Source organism: Zalophus californianus, chromosome 3 (genome assembly GCF_009762305.2).
Source record: "Zalophus californianus isolate mZalCal1 chromosome 3, mZalCal1.pri.v2, whole genome shotgun sequence".
NCBI classification, from domain to species: Eukaryota; Metazoa; Chordata; class Mammalia; order Carnivora; family Otariidae; genus Zalophus; species Zalophus californianus.
The window spans coordinates 144,984,466-145,003,439 of NC_045597.1; the positions used below are offsets into that span (position 1 = coordinate 144,984,466).

The 18,974-nt window shown below is 36.4% G+C and overlaps 1 protein-coding gene across 6 annotated transcripts in view; it reads left to right on the top strand.

Annotated features, from left to right (window-relative positions):
* Positions 1–725: 725 nt before the first annotated feature.
* DNAJC10 (DnaJ heat shock protein family (Hsp40) member C10) overlaps positions 726–18,974 on the top strand; it is a 52,214-nt gene continuing 33,965 nt past the window's right edge. For 3 of the 6 annotated variants that reach the window (XM_027589844.1, XM_027589847.1, XM_027589849.1), the window contains exons 1-7: positions 728–1,153; positions 2,629–2,974; positions 4,542–4,707; positions 5,969–6,019; positions 17,261–17,343; positions 17,573–17,704; positions 18,238–18,331. In XM_027589844.1, coding sequence (XP_027445645.1) covers positions 2,771–2,974; positions 4,542–4,707; positions 5,969–6,019; positions 17,261–17,343; positions 17,573–17,704; positions 18,238–18,331 — 730 coding nt within the window. In that variant the 5' untranslated portion in view covers positions 728–1,153; positions 2,629–2,770. Of the gene's footprint in view, positions 1,154–1,216; positions 1,911–2,628; positions 2,975–4,541; positions 4,708–5,968; positions 6,020–17,260; positions 17,344–17,572; positions 17,705–18,237; positions 18,332–18,974 lie in introns of those variants that run through there. The other 3 variants (XR_003519159.2, XM_027589846.1, XM_027589845.1) reach the window with 3 other exon arrangements.

The following is an 18,974-nucleotide window of genomic DNA, read 5'->3' on the forward strand; positions in this document are numbered from 1 at the left end:
ATATCCAGCCAATCACCATTTCCTACCAAATTTACTTTCTCTAGCATTCTCCTTAAAGCTCTTCCTTTCTCTTCTGGTTTCCTTTGGATTCACTTTCCAATAGCTTCAAATACAATCTCAGTCCCTTACTTAAAAGCTTTAAGTAGCTTTTTCATCACGAAAAAGATAAAGTCTGTGTTTTCATCATAGCATAAAACCCACTATGATCTGGTCCCTGCTTGATTCTCCAGTTTTGTTTTGCTTTCCACCTTACTCTAACGATTTTGTTTGTCAACTGTTCTATGTTGTTGGGGATCAAAAATGCAGTTTTTGTACCATATCATTTAAATTTAAGGTGAGAGAGAGAGAAGTATGGATAACTCCCTAGTTTCCAGCTTGGACGACTAGGAAACCAGACAATACTGTAGAATGCTCAAATGTTTGTTCTCACACACACACACAAATATTCTTATTTCTCCCAAGTTTCCTCTTCAGCCTGTAATCAGTGTCACTTTGACCAAGTTACCCTTTTTCCACAAAATTTCCCCTCTCTGCCACACCCACCCACCAAGCGGAGAATGCTCCATAACTCTGCCTTCCCTTTAAGAACAGGGCCACACGGAAATTGAACGCCCAAACGTGCCCTCCGGGTTTCCCCGTCACCATAGCAACTGGAGCAGGAAGGGGCGGACTCCCTCGTCCTACGTCTAGCTCGCCGCGTGCGCCAGTCGCTTTAGCGCCGGGGCGCAGGCGTCTAGGGTTGAGCAGGATTCTGAGCTCGGGCTTGGAGCCGGAGCCGGAGCCGGAGCCGGATTCCGCGCGGACGGCCACGTCAACCTAAACCTACACCGCCCTCTCCACCCTGCTGCCGCCGCGCTCGCTGAGCCTGCCGCAGGTCCTCCCAGGCCGCGTCCTCCACGCCTTTCCCACAGTGCCCCGCGCCAGGCCCCGCCCCGGTTCACCGTGGGGACCGGGGCGCGAGGAGCCGACTGGAGCCGCTACGCTCGTTGCTGCCGGTGCGGCTCGACCTCCCCCATCCCGAGCGCGGCGGCCCGGCGGTCGGGGACGGCGTGCTTCGTTCGCGCGCGCACAGCTTGCGCTCGGTCGGGTGGGGTCCGCCGCCCGGAATCGAGGATGGGGGAGTAGCTGCGAGAGGCGACCCAGCTACACTGAGGTGGGCATGGGCCGGGGCCCGGGGCTCTGCTGGAGCCGGCGGCGGCCGGGGCTCTCCAGGAAGGGAGAGAGAAATGCCTGTGCACCTCAATCTCCCCTCCCCTCCGCCCCTGCGGCCGGTTTATTTTGTTCTCGCTCCCCATCTTTTTCCAATTACCTACATCGTCACCCTTCTTCCGACCTCGGTTCTCTGCTTCTGCAAACTCCCAATTTCTCGCTTAAGCCTCAGTTCCTCAGGCTCCTCTCTCCCATGTCCCGCCGGAGACTTCACACACCAACAACGCTTAATAGTCTCTTTCACGCAAGGTCTCCCATCTTTCCCCTCTCTCGCATCCCATTCTGGAGTGATGGCAGCCAGAAAGGCTTCGTACTGGATTTACCTGCAGCTTCCACCTGTCCCCGAAGCTCGGCGCGATCAAGTCAGCCACACCCACGCTGAGAACGACCGCTAGGCAGGGAACACCACTTGTCCCAAAGTGCTGTTTAAGAATATGTTCTCTATTTCTCTCTAATCTTGTTTTCTAGTCTGGAGATCAGTTACTCTCCATTACTATACTTTACAAAGGTATGTTTCAGTTGCATGAAAAGGAGGAGTTAGAAATGAGCCAAAGACCATTCGCAGGTAAGGAGAAAAATTTAGAAATAGACATTTAGAATTAAATGAAGAAAAGAGAAACAGTGCTAAGAAGGTTAAATTTTTCAAAGCAGTTTGAGATCTTTTGTGATCTGATGAAGTGGAGATTATTTACCCTATACAGGTGAGCATGTCAAAATAACTGATTCCTCCTTTTCTCTTTTTTTCCTATTTGTATTGATCTCAAATGTAAACTTTGCAATAAAATTACACTCTTAACTTGCAGTTTTCTGCTATTTATATAAAGTAGTCTTTATATATAGTGTAAGCAACTATTGAGAAAACTCAGGAAAAAATGGCCATACCAAGTATGTTGTCTCTTATAACAATATAAATTCATGCCATTCTTGGAAGAGTTATATGAACAATATCCTTTGAAAGGACCCTGTACTTCCTTCTAGTCCCTCCAAAGGATATTTCCTATAAGTGAAAACTTGATTAAAATGATAACGGTGTAGCCTTAAGTGGCCAAAAAAAAAAAAAAGTCAAAAAGGAAATGGTATTACAAAAGAGCAGTTCTTAAACTAGATAGGAAAGGTAAGGAAACAGCTTTTTCCCAACTTTGTGTTCTGGTGCTGATCAGAGCAAATAGTTGAATTTGTTTGTTTTTAAAGTGTTCCAGCTAGCTACAACTACCTACTACCTTTTACCTTTTATCTCCTGTCTTGAGTGGTTTCACAAATTGGGTATGGAAGCAGTGACGGGGCTCCCAAAGAATAGAGCCTGGGCACTCACCGTGATTTGCCATTGAATGGAGACTGTATTACTGGCCATGTTATTTAATAGTGTTAGTGCTATTTTTTTTTTAATGTATTTTTAACCATCTGGTTTCCTCTCTTTAGATTGACATTTTGGGAGACAATTTCATGATGCTTGATTCACTCTTGGAGTAATGTGAACAGACGTTCTCAAACTTGCATATTATATCAACTGGAACCAGCGGTGTAAATGTTCACTTAAATCAGAACTTGTATAAGAAAAAGAATGGGAGTCTGGTTAAATAAAAATGACTATGTCAGAGACTTGAAAAGGGTCATTCTCTGTTTTCTAGTAGTGTATATGGCCATTTTAGTGGGCACAGATCAGGATTTTTACAGTTTACTTGGAGTATCCAAAACTGCAAGCAGTAGAGAAATAAGACAAGCTTTCAAGAAATTGGCATTGAAGCTACATCCTGATAAAAACCCGGTAGGTAAATTTTTTTTAAATATCTCTAATGTATTTTAGTAAAGTTTTGCTACATATTTAAATTTTAAATAAGTGCTCAGAATGGTTAAGAAAAATCACATGGCAAAAATCACAATTCAGTTTTTGTACTAAGAATCAGCAAAATAGTCTAGTTGAGAACAGTGTGAAGGAATGTTGATACTAAAATTCAATTCCCTCTTAATTTGAAAACTGATTTACAACAAGTTCCATTACAGGTGTTAATTCCAAAGCCGACAATAATGTTGTGGAGTAGTTTAAGTAGTTTTTTTAATAAAGTAAGTTAGATCAGGGACACCTGAGTGGGCTCAGTCAGTTAAGCGTCTGACCTCAGGTCACATCAAGATCCCAGGGTCCTGGAATCGAGTTCCGTATCGGGCTCCTTCCCTCTGGCTGCCGTTCTGCCTGCTTGTGCGCTCTCTCAGTCTAACAAATAAATAAATAAAATCTTAAAAAAAAAAAGTAAGTTAGGATCAACTACTTTGTAACAAAAATTATTTCCTTAGAACTTGGTAAAAATGGCAGTAATAGCTAATAATAGCGTGCTTCAACTTTCACTGTTTTCTCCCATGTACAAATCCCAGACCAGAGTCAGAAATTATTAGAAATTAAAACTTAAGAGCAGCCAAATCCAGTTAATTCCGGTCATAAATATTTGATTATATATTCAATGTAATTTTTCAAAACTAAATGTTTTAATACTATCGTATTTTTAATAATTTATGTAACTTTTTAACGAGAGTTGACTCATCAAGAAGAAAGGTATGGGTTAAAATTTTCTGTTTTCTGTGTAGAATTTTTTAAATAGAGTTATTTATTTGTTGCATAAAGCTCAGCAGTAGAACTCTTATTAGGTGGTTATTTTCCTGGAATCTGCACTCTATTTAGAATTTTTATTTTTCATATTTTTCTTTAAAATTTCAGAGTATGATTTTTTAAGTTTCCATATGAGAGAGATGGTAGTCCTTTTATAGCTAATTATTATCTAGATGAAAGCATTCTTCAAAAACCAGTTCTGTGAAACAGTAACAAATGAGGAACATTTCTAATCCAGTTTTGAGTTTTACTCTGATATTAGTCTCGTTTAATTATCTGATGGATTGGGGCATGTACCTTTTGTTTTTTGTTTTGGGGTTATTGTTTTTAGTTAATATATTGGTTTTGCCTCAAATGGAAAAATAACCTAAAATTTCTTTGTAATTGTTTTAGGGGTAGTATAATATTTACAAAATTAAATGTTTCTAAGGTTTTGTTAGTTTTTCCCAGTTGCATTTCTTAGAAGGAATGACATACTGTAAGCCCATATCTGTCAGCCTTTGGAGGCATCAATTCTCATTTCTATGTTACTTTCCTTATTCCTTTTTTTTTTGGAAGATTATGGTTCTTTAGAAATACTTTATTTTAACCCGTGATAACCCATTTCATTATCGTACTCCTCCTTACTTTGGTATCTATTCTCCCAGAAATCTCAAGATTAAATCTTCATATAGGCTTTGAAGAGACTTGATCATGAACCTAAAACAAATGTTATATCTAATATTTTTAATAGAATAACCCAAACGCACATAGTGATTTTTTAAAAATAAATAGAGCATATGAAGTACTCAAAGATGAAGATCTGCGGAAAAAGTATGACAAATATGGAGAAAAGGGACTTGCAGATAATCAAGAAGGAGGCCAGTATGAAAGCTGGAATTATTATCGTTATGATTTTGGTAAGATGATACGATACTCTATGAAATACTGTTTTTTATTTGAGTAAATTTAGAAAATTAATTTTGTTTCACTACTAAGCTTATGTAGTTAATATGTATCACCTTGACTTTTTTTTTTTAATATAACATTGGAGCAGAATTCAGAAGGGGGGGAGGTAAAATAAACACAGGTATCAAGGCAAGAGGGAGCATTCACTTACCCAGGATTTCTCTTCGTCTTTAGTTACCCTGAAATGCAAGCTAAGAATTGAGGTATGCTTTTGTAGTGACCACATAAAATAACTTTAAATTAATATTGGAGTATTTATTTCTCAAGACTGACTTTTTTTTTTTTCAAAATAGCATTTTCAGTTATATTCACTGCAATGCAATAGCGTGTATCAGGTGTCAGCAATGTATGTTTCACTGGCTAAATCTGGCCTGCCACCTCTTTTTTATAAATAGAGCTTTATTAATCATAGAATTATGAGACCATGATAATTACGAGAGTAAAATTAGGCTCATTTATTTACATATTGTCTTTGGCTTCTTTCACTTCAGGGGCAGAGTTGAATAGTTATGGCAGAAACCATATGTCCCACAAGGCCTATTTAACTGGCCTCTGCAGAAAAAGTTTGCTAACACCTGGTCTATATCCATCAGTAGTAGTATTTTGATATTTTATATAGTAACAAATCTCACATTGGTTTTAATTATGATACAATTTATAATTACTAAATAAGTTGGTCTCTACTTCTGTAAATCTTCTAAGACTTAAAAAAATATTTTAGTGATACAATTTAAAAAACCATTTAAGAAGGAAGTGAGGTCTGTAGTCTAGTTAATAGTAACGTATCAGTGTCAGTTTCCTAGTTTTGATATTTTATTAAAGCTACATAAGTCACCCATTAGGGGAAGCTGAGTGAAGGGTACATAGAAGTCTGCTATTTTTACAACTTCCTGTGAGTCTATAATTAGTGCAAAATAAACAATTAAAAAATAATAGAAGTTTTCTGTGGAGATATGGGAATATTAGGAGCTCCTATACACAACTATGACAGTCCCTATCAGGAAACAGAATTTTTTGTTTTTTATCACTGTTTAGATGCATCACTAGTGGTATTATTTACTCTCGGGTTTTGTTAGTTTGTTGCACATTCTTCAACTTTGAGATTTAGTACATTTCTCTGATTTTTGATGATAAAACAAGAGTAACCTATTTTTATATTTTAATTTGTTTTTATGGTGAACCGTTGATTTATAATTTTTACTTTTAAATTAGGTATTTATGATGATGATCCTGAAATCATAACATTGGATAGAAGAGAATTTGGTAAGTTTATGATGATATGATTTTCTAAAACTAGTCCAAGACCACTCTTTTACCTAAAACTCTTAAGGACAGATGTATTTGGAATTTAGAAATTTTTTTGGATTTTAACATGGTAATGTAGTATTTTTAACTTTTAAAATAAAATAGTTATTTTACCAGCAAAAATGGGTGTATTCAGGAATAGCAGAAAATTGTAATTCAGGACATTCAAGCTATGGTAAAACCACAGGGAAGTCCAGCAAATAAAAGGAACTTTATTTTATGGAGAAGGAAGTTGGGAGGGGTTGTTTTGAATGAGAGTCATTAGAGAAAAGCAAGAATTCAAAGAGGTAACAGTTTCTCATTAGCTGATTTGCAGGGGTAGTGAGTTTCTGGTAGAAGATTCAATGTTCGTCTTTTTCTGTTGGGGCCTGTAATTGATCATTTTTTCCTGTTGATGATTCTTCTGTTAGGGTCTTCATTTGACAGTTCTTCCTGTAATTGACTTTGATTGGTGTGGCTCCCCCTTTCAGCTTCCCCAGTCTAATGAGGTTTTCCTTTATTAATTTTCACATTTCCCCCTTTTGGTCAAGATCTTTTTCTGAAAGCACCTCTGATCAAGAGTCAGGTTTTCCATATTTAATGCTTTTGTTCCTTAATGCCAGGAAGGACCTTTTCTGGTCCTCACATCCTACTTCGAGGAAAATACATACCAGAAACCACTTAGGGCCACATTTGAATAACAAGGAAGGTGAGGCACTTCTCATGTGTAGTTCATATTTGTCAAGGCTGTAAGCATTGGAGATCATCTCCTTACTGCGTACGTGATTTTTACAAAAGTTTGACAGGCAACAAAATACAAAACTTAAAATATATTATGCAAAAACAGAAGAAGTAACCTAACTCCCAAATTTTATGATGGTTCTAAACCAAGACCCTAGATCAGAAAGTAACTAACTGAAAATATTTATTGGTACTCACTCCAACTTAGGGGAGAAAATTCTCCCAACAGAAACAAACCCAGAGTTATGGATGCCTCTTGGAAGTCCCCGTTTAAAGTGGCCATGAAAGCAAAGCAGTGAATATTTCAAGGGCACACTAAATTAACCAAGTGCATTTGGGACCATACAGTGCAAGTATAAACATGAAGCAATAGCCAATGAATTTGTTGCAAAAAATAGCAAATCCTCAAAGATGTATTAAAACAGTATTGTTATGTCAAAAGAACTGTTTTGGAAACAAATGTTATCTAACACTACAGCCTGTCAGGTTGCAAATTCAGAGACCATGAATTTGGATAAGAGTTCAGAGTCAGATAATACATCAGATGAAAGAAAGACTTGTGAATTCTGAACCTTCTAAACCTTCAGAAAAAAACAAGTAAATAATTAATTTGGTCACAGGATCATGATGAGGCTATTTCCAAAAGGCCATAATCAAAAGAAGAGGTTTCCCCCTGTTGCAAATGTTTGGGAAATGCAGACAAAGCCTTCCCTTCTCTCACATACAAAGAGGAAAAAGGGAAGTTGGTTGTCTAAAAGCAAGGGGCTTTATTAGGTTTTTCTTTAAAGTACCAAAAGCTGTGTCTACCCACTCTTTCCAAATAATAGGGTCAGGTTTGTCCTTTTTTAGTAAAGCATATAGAGGTTGAGCTAGAAGAAAGAAGTTTGGAATCCACTCTCAATAGTGTCCGGTCAGTCCAAGAAAACCTTGTAATTAGAGATTAGTTTTAGATTGGGGGGGGGGGGGGCGGGGAGGAGTTTGGGATGCAATGAAGCCTACCTGAATCCAAATGTAGCCCTTGTTCTGAGATCAGTTATAGAACCTGAATTTGCGCAAACTGCAATTTTTCTTTGGAGACTTTACATTCCTCTAAATCCAAAAGTTTTAAGGGGTAGATGTCTTCCTGTGAAGAGGTTCAAGAAGGGCAGCAGAGAAGCAAATAATCTACTGTAACAAAGTAGAGCCTGCAGAAAACTTTTCATCATTCAAATCAGCTTTTAAGGTTTGGAAAAAGTAAGAAGGACTCTCTGTGATACCCTAGAGCATTACTGTTCAGGTGTATTTCTGTCCTTTGAGAGTGAAAGCAAAAATAAATTGGCTGGCCTTATCAACCAGAATATGAAACGTGTACTACATAGATAAGTTATAGTGAAAAATTTGTTTTTGTGGGAATGGAGATCAGTAGCATATGGGGGTTAGGAACAACAGGGTGCCAAGTGGTAACAATGTTATTTATTGCTTGTCGGTCCTGAGCAAACCTCCATCCTCGGTTATTTAGGTTTTCTTACAGGTAAAATAAGTGTGTTATAGGCACTAGTGCAGGGAATAATGAGGCCCTGAAGGGCTTCTTTATTTGTAGGGTATTCATTAATTCTGGGGAGAGCTTTTGAGGGATCTGTTTGAATCTTGATGGGAGATGCACCGTGGATTCTGCCAGTATCAGTTGAAGATCTTGCCCAAAAAGAGGACAGTAGCTGATCCAATAGGGACAAATGATCATCATCCCCAGACTCAGCTATGGTACTGTCAGAGCAAATAAAAGATGTCAAAGGGTCATTTAATTCACCTGGTTGGCTATTTTAATTATCACTGTCAACTTGTAAAATTATTTCCCCCTTTTGGGTGAAAGGAATTCTGGCATATTTTTCTAAGAAATCTCGACCTGGTAAATGAATGGGGTGGCAGAACTAAGGAGAGAAAGGTGCATATTTCTTAAAGGGCCTAGACAAAAGGGAATAGGTCAGAGATAGGGACCTGTTGAAGTTGATTAGAGACCCCCACTATTTGAACTGTTTTAGTACTCTGAGGCAAGTTTACTTTATAGCAGTGAGGTTGAGCACCAAGACTGTAGCTCTGGTGTCAAGGACAGGGAAAAACTCATTTCCAATCTGGAGAGTGGTTTCTCCAAGCTGATTAAGTGGGAAGATTGGGAAGATCCCTGGGAGTTCCTTGCAGCCCCATTACTGGGAATTAGGAGGGCATTGGAAAGGTGGCTAGAAGGCTGAAGACATCTGAAGCACTTAAGAGAGTAACAATCTTTTATTCAATGTCCTGACTCTTTGCAACAACAGCAGAAACTAGGAGGTTTTGGCTTTGCTTAGGGGCTTTCATTTGCTGGAGTTGAAAATTAAGAATTGTAGTGGTTTGTCTTTCAGGTGACTCATCTAGGGTGTGAGCAAGCTGGTTTGCCAGATTTAATCTGGAGTGGACATGGTTTCCCATTTTGTCTTGGTTCTTTTAAGAGAGAGACCCCAGTTCAGCCTGCTAATAAACATAAAGTTAAATGCTACCTGTGTGGATTCAACATGCACAGCAAGATCAGAATTTTCTTTAAAGATAATTTGAAGTTGATTGTAATAATCATGAACAGCTCATCAGGCTTTTGTGTGCAAGCCTGAATTTTGTTCCAGTCAACAGGCTTAGGGAAGGCTACTATAATTGCTCAGTGGAGGTTTCCAGCTGAGTGTTCTAACATCTTGCCAAAAGTTAGGGGTCTGTTTCTCAGAATCACTTTCAGGATGTTCCTCTGGGCTGATTTCATCCAGCATTTGGCCCTCGTGAACAAGCATGTAGACTAAATGATAAATATCTGAGAAACCAGGTTGGCACGTTTGAATCACTCTGCTAAAATCTTCAGCAGACCTATGGGGGTCCTCACTCACTTTAGGAAACTCTTTTAACTATGGCTTGTAATTCAGCCTTAGTCCAGGGAACCTAAGAAATTTGGGGTTTATTTGGATCCTCGGAAGTCTCTAAAGGGGCAGGTTTTAGTAGGTTCAGGAGAGGTGGGAGCAGGGAGAGTTTCTAAGGAACAGAGAAGTTCAGTGAGAAAATTCAAATGAGGAAACCAAGGGCACAGAGGAGGTGGAGCTTGTGCAGAAGGGAAGGAGGATGATGGCAGTGGAGGTGGTGGGGCCTGCGTATGAGGGGCTGCATGCGTCCTGAGGCAAGATCAGGGACGGGGAAAGGAGCCCTTGGAAGCCTTTTTGTCTTTTTTTAATTGTTTGCCTCATTTAGTGAAAAATTGTATTTTGCAGAGGCAAAGTTTAGGTTCCTGGTAGCAGTTGGTTGCTTCAAAATACCAAGCAATATTGGCATCCCATTCAGTTTCGACAACTGTAGAGCCATGTCTGTCCAGTTCAGTTTTGAGGAAAGTAAGTTTGGGGAGATCGAAAGTTCACCATAATAGTCACTGAAGTTCTAAAATTACATTTAGGTAAATGGGTCCATTTAGTTAGAAATATGCATGAGGAAGGACCATAGTTTTTAAACATAAAACTGGCTGAGGTCCTAGAAGTGGAGATGCCCTTAAAGCATTTTGATGACTGGTACCCCATTTCTTAGAGGTTTTTTCCTAAAGCAAAAAGAAAAAAATAGAATAAATAAAAGAATAAGTAAAATATTTTACCAGCAGAAGAATAGATTTATTCAATAATAGCAGGGAATTACAGTTTGGGACATGCAAGCTAGGGCAAAAACATAGGCAAGTTCAAGAAACAGTGGAGAGGAATGTTATTTTAATGGGGAAGGAGGAGGAAATTGGGAAGGATTGTTCTGAATGAAAATCCATTGGAGGAAAGCAAGAGTTCAGGGTGATGACAGTTTCTAATTGATCTGCAGTGTGTAATTGATCATCTTTTCTGTTGATGATTCTGTTGGGGTTTGTAATTGACAGTTCTTACTGTAACTGATGCTGAGAGGTGTATGGCTCCTCGTTCCAGCCTCCAACTCTAGTGAAATTTCCTTTTATTAATTTTAATAGTATACACTGTGGATTAAATAATGTTCTTCGCAGAACGTGGGGCTGTATACTTTTTTCTAAAACATTAATATTTCTGCAGAGAAATGTGTAAGTACACCAAAAAAAAAAAAAAGAGTAAAAATAATATGTAGCCAATAGATCAGTTCAGGACAGGTTTGGATGCCACGGGAGCTTGCTGCAAACTTGCACATAAACTCCCAGTTTTGGAGCTTTTGGATTTCAGAGTTTCAGGTAACTGGTTATTTTGGAAGCAGATTTATTTTGACTTACGTGAAAGTGGATATAAAAATAACAATTCTATTATAATTTTCCATTGCATTTTAGAAAATTTTAACTATTGGATTAGATTCTTATACTTTCAAAGGTTGTACAGGTATAATGGGTTTATTCTTTCTTTTCTATTTCAAATCAATATATTTTACCTCAAATCTCAATTTTATTTTCTATTACAATCTCATTTAATTTAGAAAACAAAAATCGCATACTAGCTGCAAAAAATAATGCATATAGTGTTTCTCACATATTATCATTATCAAAGATGTGTTCTAGTCACTTGATTTTGAACAGTTTCTTCTGACCAAGAATTGCATTTATTCTTGTTTTCTACATCCTGTTGGTGAGCTTAGGCCTACAGAGTCAATATTCGGTGCATCCCTCTATCAGTAGTCTTATACATGAACACTTGAACAACTACTCGTACACAAGCTGGCAGAATCATAACTTCACTGCATGTACTTATATAAACCTATAGCTTTCCTGTATGGCTATTATTATCTCTCATCTGCTAGTCTGCCAGTGAGTGTTTTGGGACCAGCAGGGCAGAGAATTGGAGGAACTGAACAAAACTTGTAAGCTGACAAATTAATGAATTGACCCAAAATGAGAGATTTTCCTGATGGTTATATTGCATATGGGTTCAAACTTTCTCAGATGTGTCACTATGGAACAGTTAAGAACTGCTAGTAGTTCATGTACAATCCCAAAGAGTAGTTAAAAATAAAGCCACAAAACCTGAGAGAGAATTTTTCAGAAATAATAAACTAATACTGATAGGTTTAGTGCATAGTTGCCAGCATGGCATCTGATCTCTGACGATACTCTGTTACTGGGCTGAAACACGCTGATCCTGATGTTTTAATTGAAGAAACTGAGGCAAGATAGTATCAGTCAATTGTTTTAAATATCACATTAGCCTACTTGGTTGTGGGTCTCTTTCTATTACCAGTTCTTTCTGTTGGTTTGGGTGACTTAGTTCTGTTTTTGTATAACTAATTACACATATAATTACAAAGATATTTTAAAGTTATATATGTTCTTTTTCACCAGAGAGGAGTTATGCTTTCTTCTGGCTGGGGTCACTAACAACCTCAGATCAGTTTTATCCAAATAGAGACTGAAATGATTCCAAAGCTGAGCTTTGGACTTTGAGAGGACTGGTCACTTTCCAGTTCATCTTTGTTTAGAGGACCCTTTCTTAAATGTGCCGTATATTCCATTTTTATCCCTTTAGCCTCATGAATATATTGAAAGCTCTGCTCAGTTTCTTGCCAATCAACTACCTTTTCTCGAAAACGCTGGCTCTCTGATTTCCACCTCCTCCCATGCTTTGGCCCCCTAATTCTTCACTGTGTTGTTAATTGTCTGATGCTTTCAACAGAAGACTTATATTTTGTCCAATTTTGGGGTCGTAGTGGGAGAGTTAGTCCAAATTACATAGTTCACTTTTATCAGGAGTGAACTCTAGAAAGTTTATAGTACAGAAGAGAAAATGTGATTAGTAAACTCCACTTAATGTTCTCGTCCTTCTGGTTAAACATGGTGCATACTGTCTTTTTATATGTCACAGGAAAGTATGCTACTGGTCATTATAAGCAAATTCTAGACGGTATCTGCAAAACCGAGGACATCTCTCACTTTCACTAGTCATTCTGAATAGTACCTGCATAATACAGGCATCCTTTTGAAGACAAGCTCAAGAAATTACAAAGGAGCTCACAGCACCTCTGCCTCTTTTTCTTTTCTTTTTTTTAATCTCCATCATCTCTTAACAAAATGAAATCTAGGATTTTGTTCAATTAGACTTTGTCAGGAAACTCTTCTTTGGAGAGTAGTTATTGTTAATTTCAGGGTCTTGTTATTGTGAACCAGACATACTTATCTAGTTAATACAAGACATAAGGACATCTAACAAAACTTCCCATTCAGTGCTGAAATGATGCAAAGCACAGCCCACATAGGGTGAACTTCTGAACATTCTGGGCCATGTTTGCGGGAGTGTGTGCAATAACTGGATCCTTAGTTAAGGTTTAGGGGACTCTCAGGAACATGGGCTATACTGGATTGCTTTCCGTTGATTGAGTTTTTTGAAACCCTTTTCCTTGGGCTAAGAAAGATGAAATTCTACCATTGCGAATAATGACACAAACTTCCTTTAACTAATATCCTAAATTTCCTAATTTTTTTCCATAATATTCACATCAGGGAGTGAATTATTTCTCAATAACTGAAATGAATCAATGAATAAATAAACCTCCTCTTAAAAGGCTTCATTCTGAGGGACAAAAATTGTGGCAGAATTTTTTTTTAATGTGCAATTTCATGGAGCTTTTGTTGATTTCACAACCCTGCTGTCTGCCTGCGAGTCCCGTGCTGCCTCTTTGTGAGTTATTATAACCAAGTTGTCACATAATATGTGGTCATATTATAAGAATGTTTTGTAGGTAAGTGGAAGAGAATAATAAAACATTGCTATAATTTGTGAGCGTAAGTTCCTATTCCAGGCAATTAATATTTATCATATTTAATCTTCACAATAAACATCAGTATTGATATTAGTGTTTTTTTTTCCACAAATTACAAACTGCATTTCAGAAAAAAAAATTACATTCCTAAGTTCAGCTAATAGTATTTGTGGTATATTTTACTATACTCGTCCGCGTTGATTGTTTCTCCTTCATGTGTTTCTCTGTGATGGAGAATTAGACACCCGACTCTGTAGAGCTCAGGCTTGATCTCATGACTTGTTTGGCCAGTGAAATGTGAACAGAAGTAATGTATGTCACTTCTGGGCAAAAACTTTAAGAGCCAACATTTGGTTCACCATTTTGCTCTGTCAGGAGAAATAGCATTGTTGAAAATAGAGAGTGGTGAAGTGATACGGAGGAGAGTTGCAGCCAAATCAGTATAGACATGTAATAGATGGTAGCAGTAAACCTCTTTGACAGCCCATGATATAGTCGGAATCATTTCTTTACTATAGCATAACCTTTCCTGAGCGACACAGTACCAGAGACAGGACATACGCTCAACCCAAGTTCATCTTAAAGCCCATGCTTGTGCTGCTCTTTTTTTCTTAAATAAACCCACTAGCATTAGAGTTATTTATCAATTGTCTTATTGACTGTATACCCTCTACTTGTACATTTAGTTTTCTTTTATTAATTCATGCTCTTAACTCTTCGATCTCTGTTACCTCATGTCTTTGTGACCTCATCCTATTTTTACATTTTTCTAGGCTAACAAGTTATTAGCTGTAGTGGTGTGGATATTAATGGACATTACTGTAATTGTAGAATTTAGAAGCTGAAAGCTACGTTCTGAAATATACTTGTTTTATTCTGCATTGCTGGGTTTTATAAAAACATTGAGCTTCAATAACACAGCATTAGGAATATTTTTAATTTTACTCAACAGCAGTGGGAACTGTGTAAATACGTTAGAAGTGCTGTATGAAAACAAAATACCAAATAGAGATTTTTTTCACTGTGAAGTTTTGTGTCAATTTAAGTGCCATTCAGATTTGTTGTATATCATACTTTTATTTAAGACTTATAATCAGTCCTATTTTGTCTAATCATTGCTTTTATCTTTTTATATGTAAATACCCATCTCATACTTATTTATAGCTAATGAAATAACCCCATTTCTGTTAGTCTTCACTAAATTCATTAAAATTTTACCTAAATTATTACCAGTTAGTGGTTTAAGTCAATGTGGCAATTATTTCAGCCACTTAGAGTGATCTGTTGGTCAGACTTTCTAAACATTGCCAGGGAACAGCTGATAAAATCCTAAATTACACACTTTACCAGTAATGTACAGATTAACTTTTTTCCACAGATCTGTGTGTCTTGTAGTTGAAAGTGGATATTGAGTCTTGTACATGTTTCTATTTAACGTGAATTAGTTATACATATTTAAAATAGTATGTTTGGTTTAATATCTTACAATAAATTACTTACATAATTTATGAAACTTTTATTTATAAATTCCTATTAACTGATTTTGATATGGAATTATACAGAAACATTTCAACCAAAAGCAAATTATCTTCACTTTTTTGTCTTAGATGTTAGAGTGCATCCTGACAGAGTTAAAAAAAAAACTTTTTTTTTTTGTTTTTTTGAGTATAGTTGACACAAAATGTTACATTAGTTTTAGGTGTACAGCTTAGTGATTCAATAGCCCTGTAGGTATGCTGTGCTCATCCCAGGTGTAGCTGCCATCTGTCACCATGCAGTGCTGTTACAATACCATAGACTGTATTGTCTATACTATATCTTTTATTCCCATGACTTATTTATTCCATAACTGGGAGCTGGTAACTCCCACTTCCCTTCCCATTTACCCTTTACACACACATTCCTCCCCACTGGGAACCATCATTTTGTACTTACATGCCTGATTCTACTTTTTGTTCATTCATCTGTTCTGTTTTTTAGATATCACATATAAGTGAAATCATATGGTGTTTTTCTCTGATTTATTTCACTTAGCAAAATACCTTGTAGGTCCATCTGTATTGTCACAAATGGCAGGATCTCTTCCTTTTTATGGCTAATATTCCATTGTATATATACCACATTTTTAATCTGTTAATCTATCAGTGGACACTTGGGCTGCTTCCATATCTTGGCTATTATAAATAATGCTGCAGTGAACAAAAAGGTGCATGTTATCTTTCAAATTAGTATTTTTGTTTTCTCTAGGTAAATACCCAGTGAAATTATTGTATCATATGGTATTTCTATTTTCAGTTTTTTGAGGAGCCTCCCCATAACAATTTACATTCTCATCCACAGTGCACAAAGTGTTCCTTTTTCTTCACATCCTTGCCAACACTTGTTATTTCTTCTTGATTCTAGCTGTTCTGACAGATGTAAAGTGATATCTCATAGTGGTTACAATTTGCTTTTCTCTGCTGATGAGTGATGTTAAGCATCTTTTCATATGTCTAATGGCCATCTGTATATCTTCTTTGGAAAAATATTCAGATCCCCTGCACATTTTTAATCAGATTATGTGTTTTTTTTGGTGTTGGGTTGCATAAACTTATGTATTTTGGATATTAACCCCTTATCAGATATCATTTGTAAATACCTCCTCCGATTTAGGAGGTTGCTTTCTTTGTTGATGGTTTTCTTTGTGCAAAAGCTTTTTATTCTGATGTAGTCCCAATAGTTTATTTTTGCTTTTGTTTCCCTTGCCTTAGGAGACAGATCTAAAACAATGTTGCTACAGCCAGGGTCAGAGAAATTACTGCCTATGTTCTCTTCTTAGAGTTTACATCAAGTCATTTTATAGATTATAATGCATAATAGGTTATTGGCTGGATATCATGTGGTATTCAGATCATTATATTAGCAAATATGTATTTGTGTTTTAAACTGTTAAAAACCTTGATCTAATGTTTTTCTAATAATAGAGTTTTCCAAGGTAAATGACTTATTTAAGGGCAAAGATTAAATATAATCTCCACAGTCCTTACTATATTGTGTAGTTCTCTTATTTCATTCTTTCAGAATTTGAAGTAGCTGTCAGAACTGATTGACCCAGGTATTTAACCTGTGCCTCAGATAGTAGATGAACTTAAATTTCCATCTCTCTCACTGTTTCTTTTCTTCATTTCTCTTATCCACCAAACTCCTGTATGAGGTTTGGCTGCTGATTCCTTGTGCCACTTCTCACAGCTTCATGGTGACAAGTGTCTTGCAGCTCAGGGTTGCTCTTTATTCAAGTATGTGCCCAGAGGAATTTTTTTAAAGATATTTTTAGTTTGACAGTTGATACACAGTTAACCCTTGAACAATGCATGGGTTAGGGGCACTGACCCCTGCACGTAGTTGAAAATCCAAATATAACTTTTGACTCTCCCAAATATAACTAATAGCCTTCTGTTGACTAGAAGCCTTGCAGTAATGTAACAGTTGATTAACACATATTTTATATATATGTTATATACTGTTATTCTTACAGTAAAATAAACTGGAGAAAAATTATTAAAATCACAAGAGAAAATACATTACTGTATAAAAAAAAAAAATCCAAGCCCATGTTGTTCAAGGGTCAACTGTAGTATGTTCTCTTTTTATAGAAAAACCTGTACAGAAAATGACAAAGGTAGCATGAAAGATATATGACTACAACAAAATTTTAACTAAAATATGCACAAACCTTTAGTAAATAATTCTAAGTTGTTTCGGTTTTATATGCTTTAGATGCTGCTGTTAATTCTGGAGAACTGTGGTTTGTGAACTTTTACTCCCCAGGATGTTCACACTGCCATGATTTAGCTCCCACAGTATGTATTTTTTACATTCTGATTGCTAAAGTTTTATTCTAATCTTTTTTTAATGTATTAGGATTTTTTCCTATTAATAGTAATGATAACTATCAATTATCAAATACTTTCATATATGTATGGTTTTATTTGATAAAAATATCCTCCTTTAAGAATGTATAGCTTGAAGAGTGTTCAAGGGAAGAAAAATTATCTTATCAGGGAAATACCTGTGCTTTTTTCCTCATAGTGGAGAGACTTTGCTAAAGAAGTGGATGGATTACTTCGAATTGGTGCTGTTAACTGCGGTGATGATAGAATGCTTTGCCGAATGAAAGGAGTCAACAGTTATCCCAGCCTCTTCATTTTTAGGTCTGGAATGGTAAGGGGTAAAGTTGGCATTTTTTTAATTTGGAACTTTATGGCAAGGAAGATACTAGAGAAAACACAATATGTGATTTTGTAGATTGTTTTGATTTTTAAATCTGATTTTAGGCGCCATCTGACTAGAGCCTAGTCTTATACTTTAAATGCCATTACTTTGACCTTTCTTTATTTCCAAATTAAATGTTTACTATTGGTTTCTGTCTTAACTGAACCATTATGCATATTTTACTTTATAGTTCACAAAATATTTTACCTGCATTGTCTCATTGAATATAAAGTTCTCATAGCCCCTTTTTTTTCTAGTGATAAAACTGAAACTAGAAAACTATTATAAATAGTGTTATTAAAATGTCTTTTGTGGAATCTGTACAATTGAGATCTTCATATCATTTGGAAATACACTGTACTATTGAGAGATAAATCTTATTATATTCAAAATAATGTAAAATTAAAAGTATCTGGTATTATTTTTACTGACTTTTTAGAAGAATAATAAAAGATATTTCTCTTTTTATAAAAAAATAATAGGCTGCAGTGAAATATCATGGTGACAGATCAAAGGAAAGTTTAGTGAGTTTCGCCATGCAGCATGTTAGAAGCACTGTGACAGAATTATGGACAGGTAATTTTATTTTCTTCATTTGTTTGATTTTCAAGGATACTTTGAATTTGGTATTTTAATTTTTTTTTCAGTAATAGTGTTAATATAGTGGTCATAATATTGAAATTTTTAAAGTATCTTTTTAGAAGGGAATTTTGTCATTTTTTCTGACCTCTGCTAAATAGTTGGTATTTATAACAAATGAATCATATTTGCATAGAAACTAAAACAGTTAAGATGTGGGAAATGAATACAATGTGATGCTAGGTGTAATGGCAGCTTTCAAAGTGCGATTGAATATTTAGTTAACCAAGTGTTTTATTGCTTTCATAACTGTACTGTATGGCAGTCAATTCCTGCCTATCTAGTGTAATTTTGAAGTTTAAAAACTCTTTCCTCTAATCTTAGACTTCTGATTGATCAAATGACTTTAGGTTATACTCTGATACTGTGATACCCATGAAATGATAGTATTCACATCTAGTAAGATGTTCTCATCATTCACTGAATATAAGTTATGTCTGTGAAACTGTGTTAAATGTTAGGGCTGCAGTAATAAAATATATAATCCCTTTTTCAAGGGCCTCATTATTTTAGCAAGGAAGGCATTAGTAAACCATTAATGCAGTGTAGTAACTATTATGATAGAGGCAATCTTAGGGAA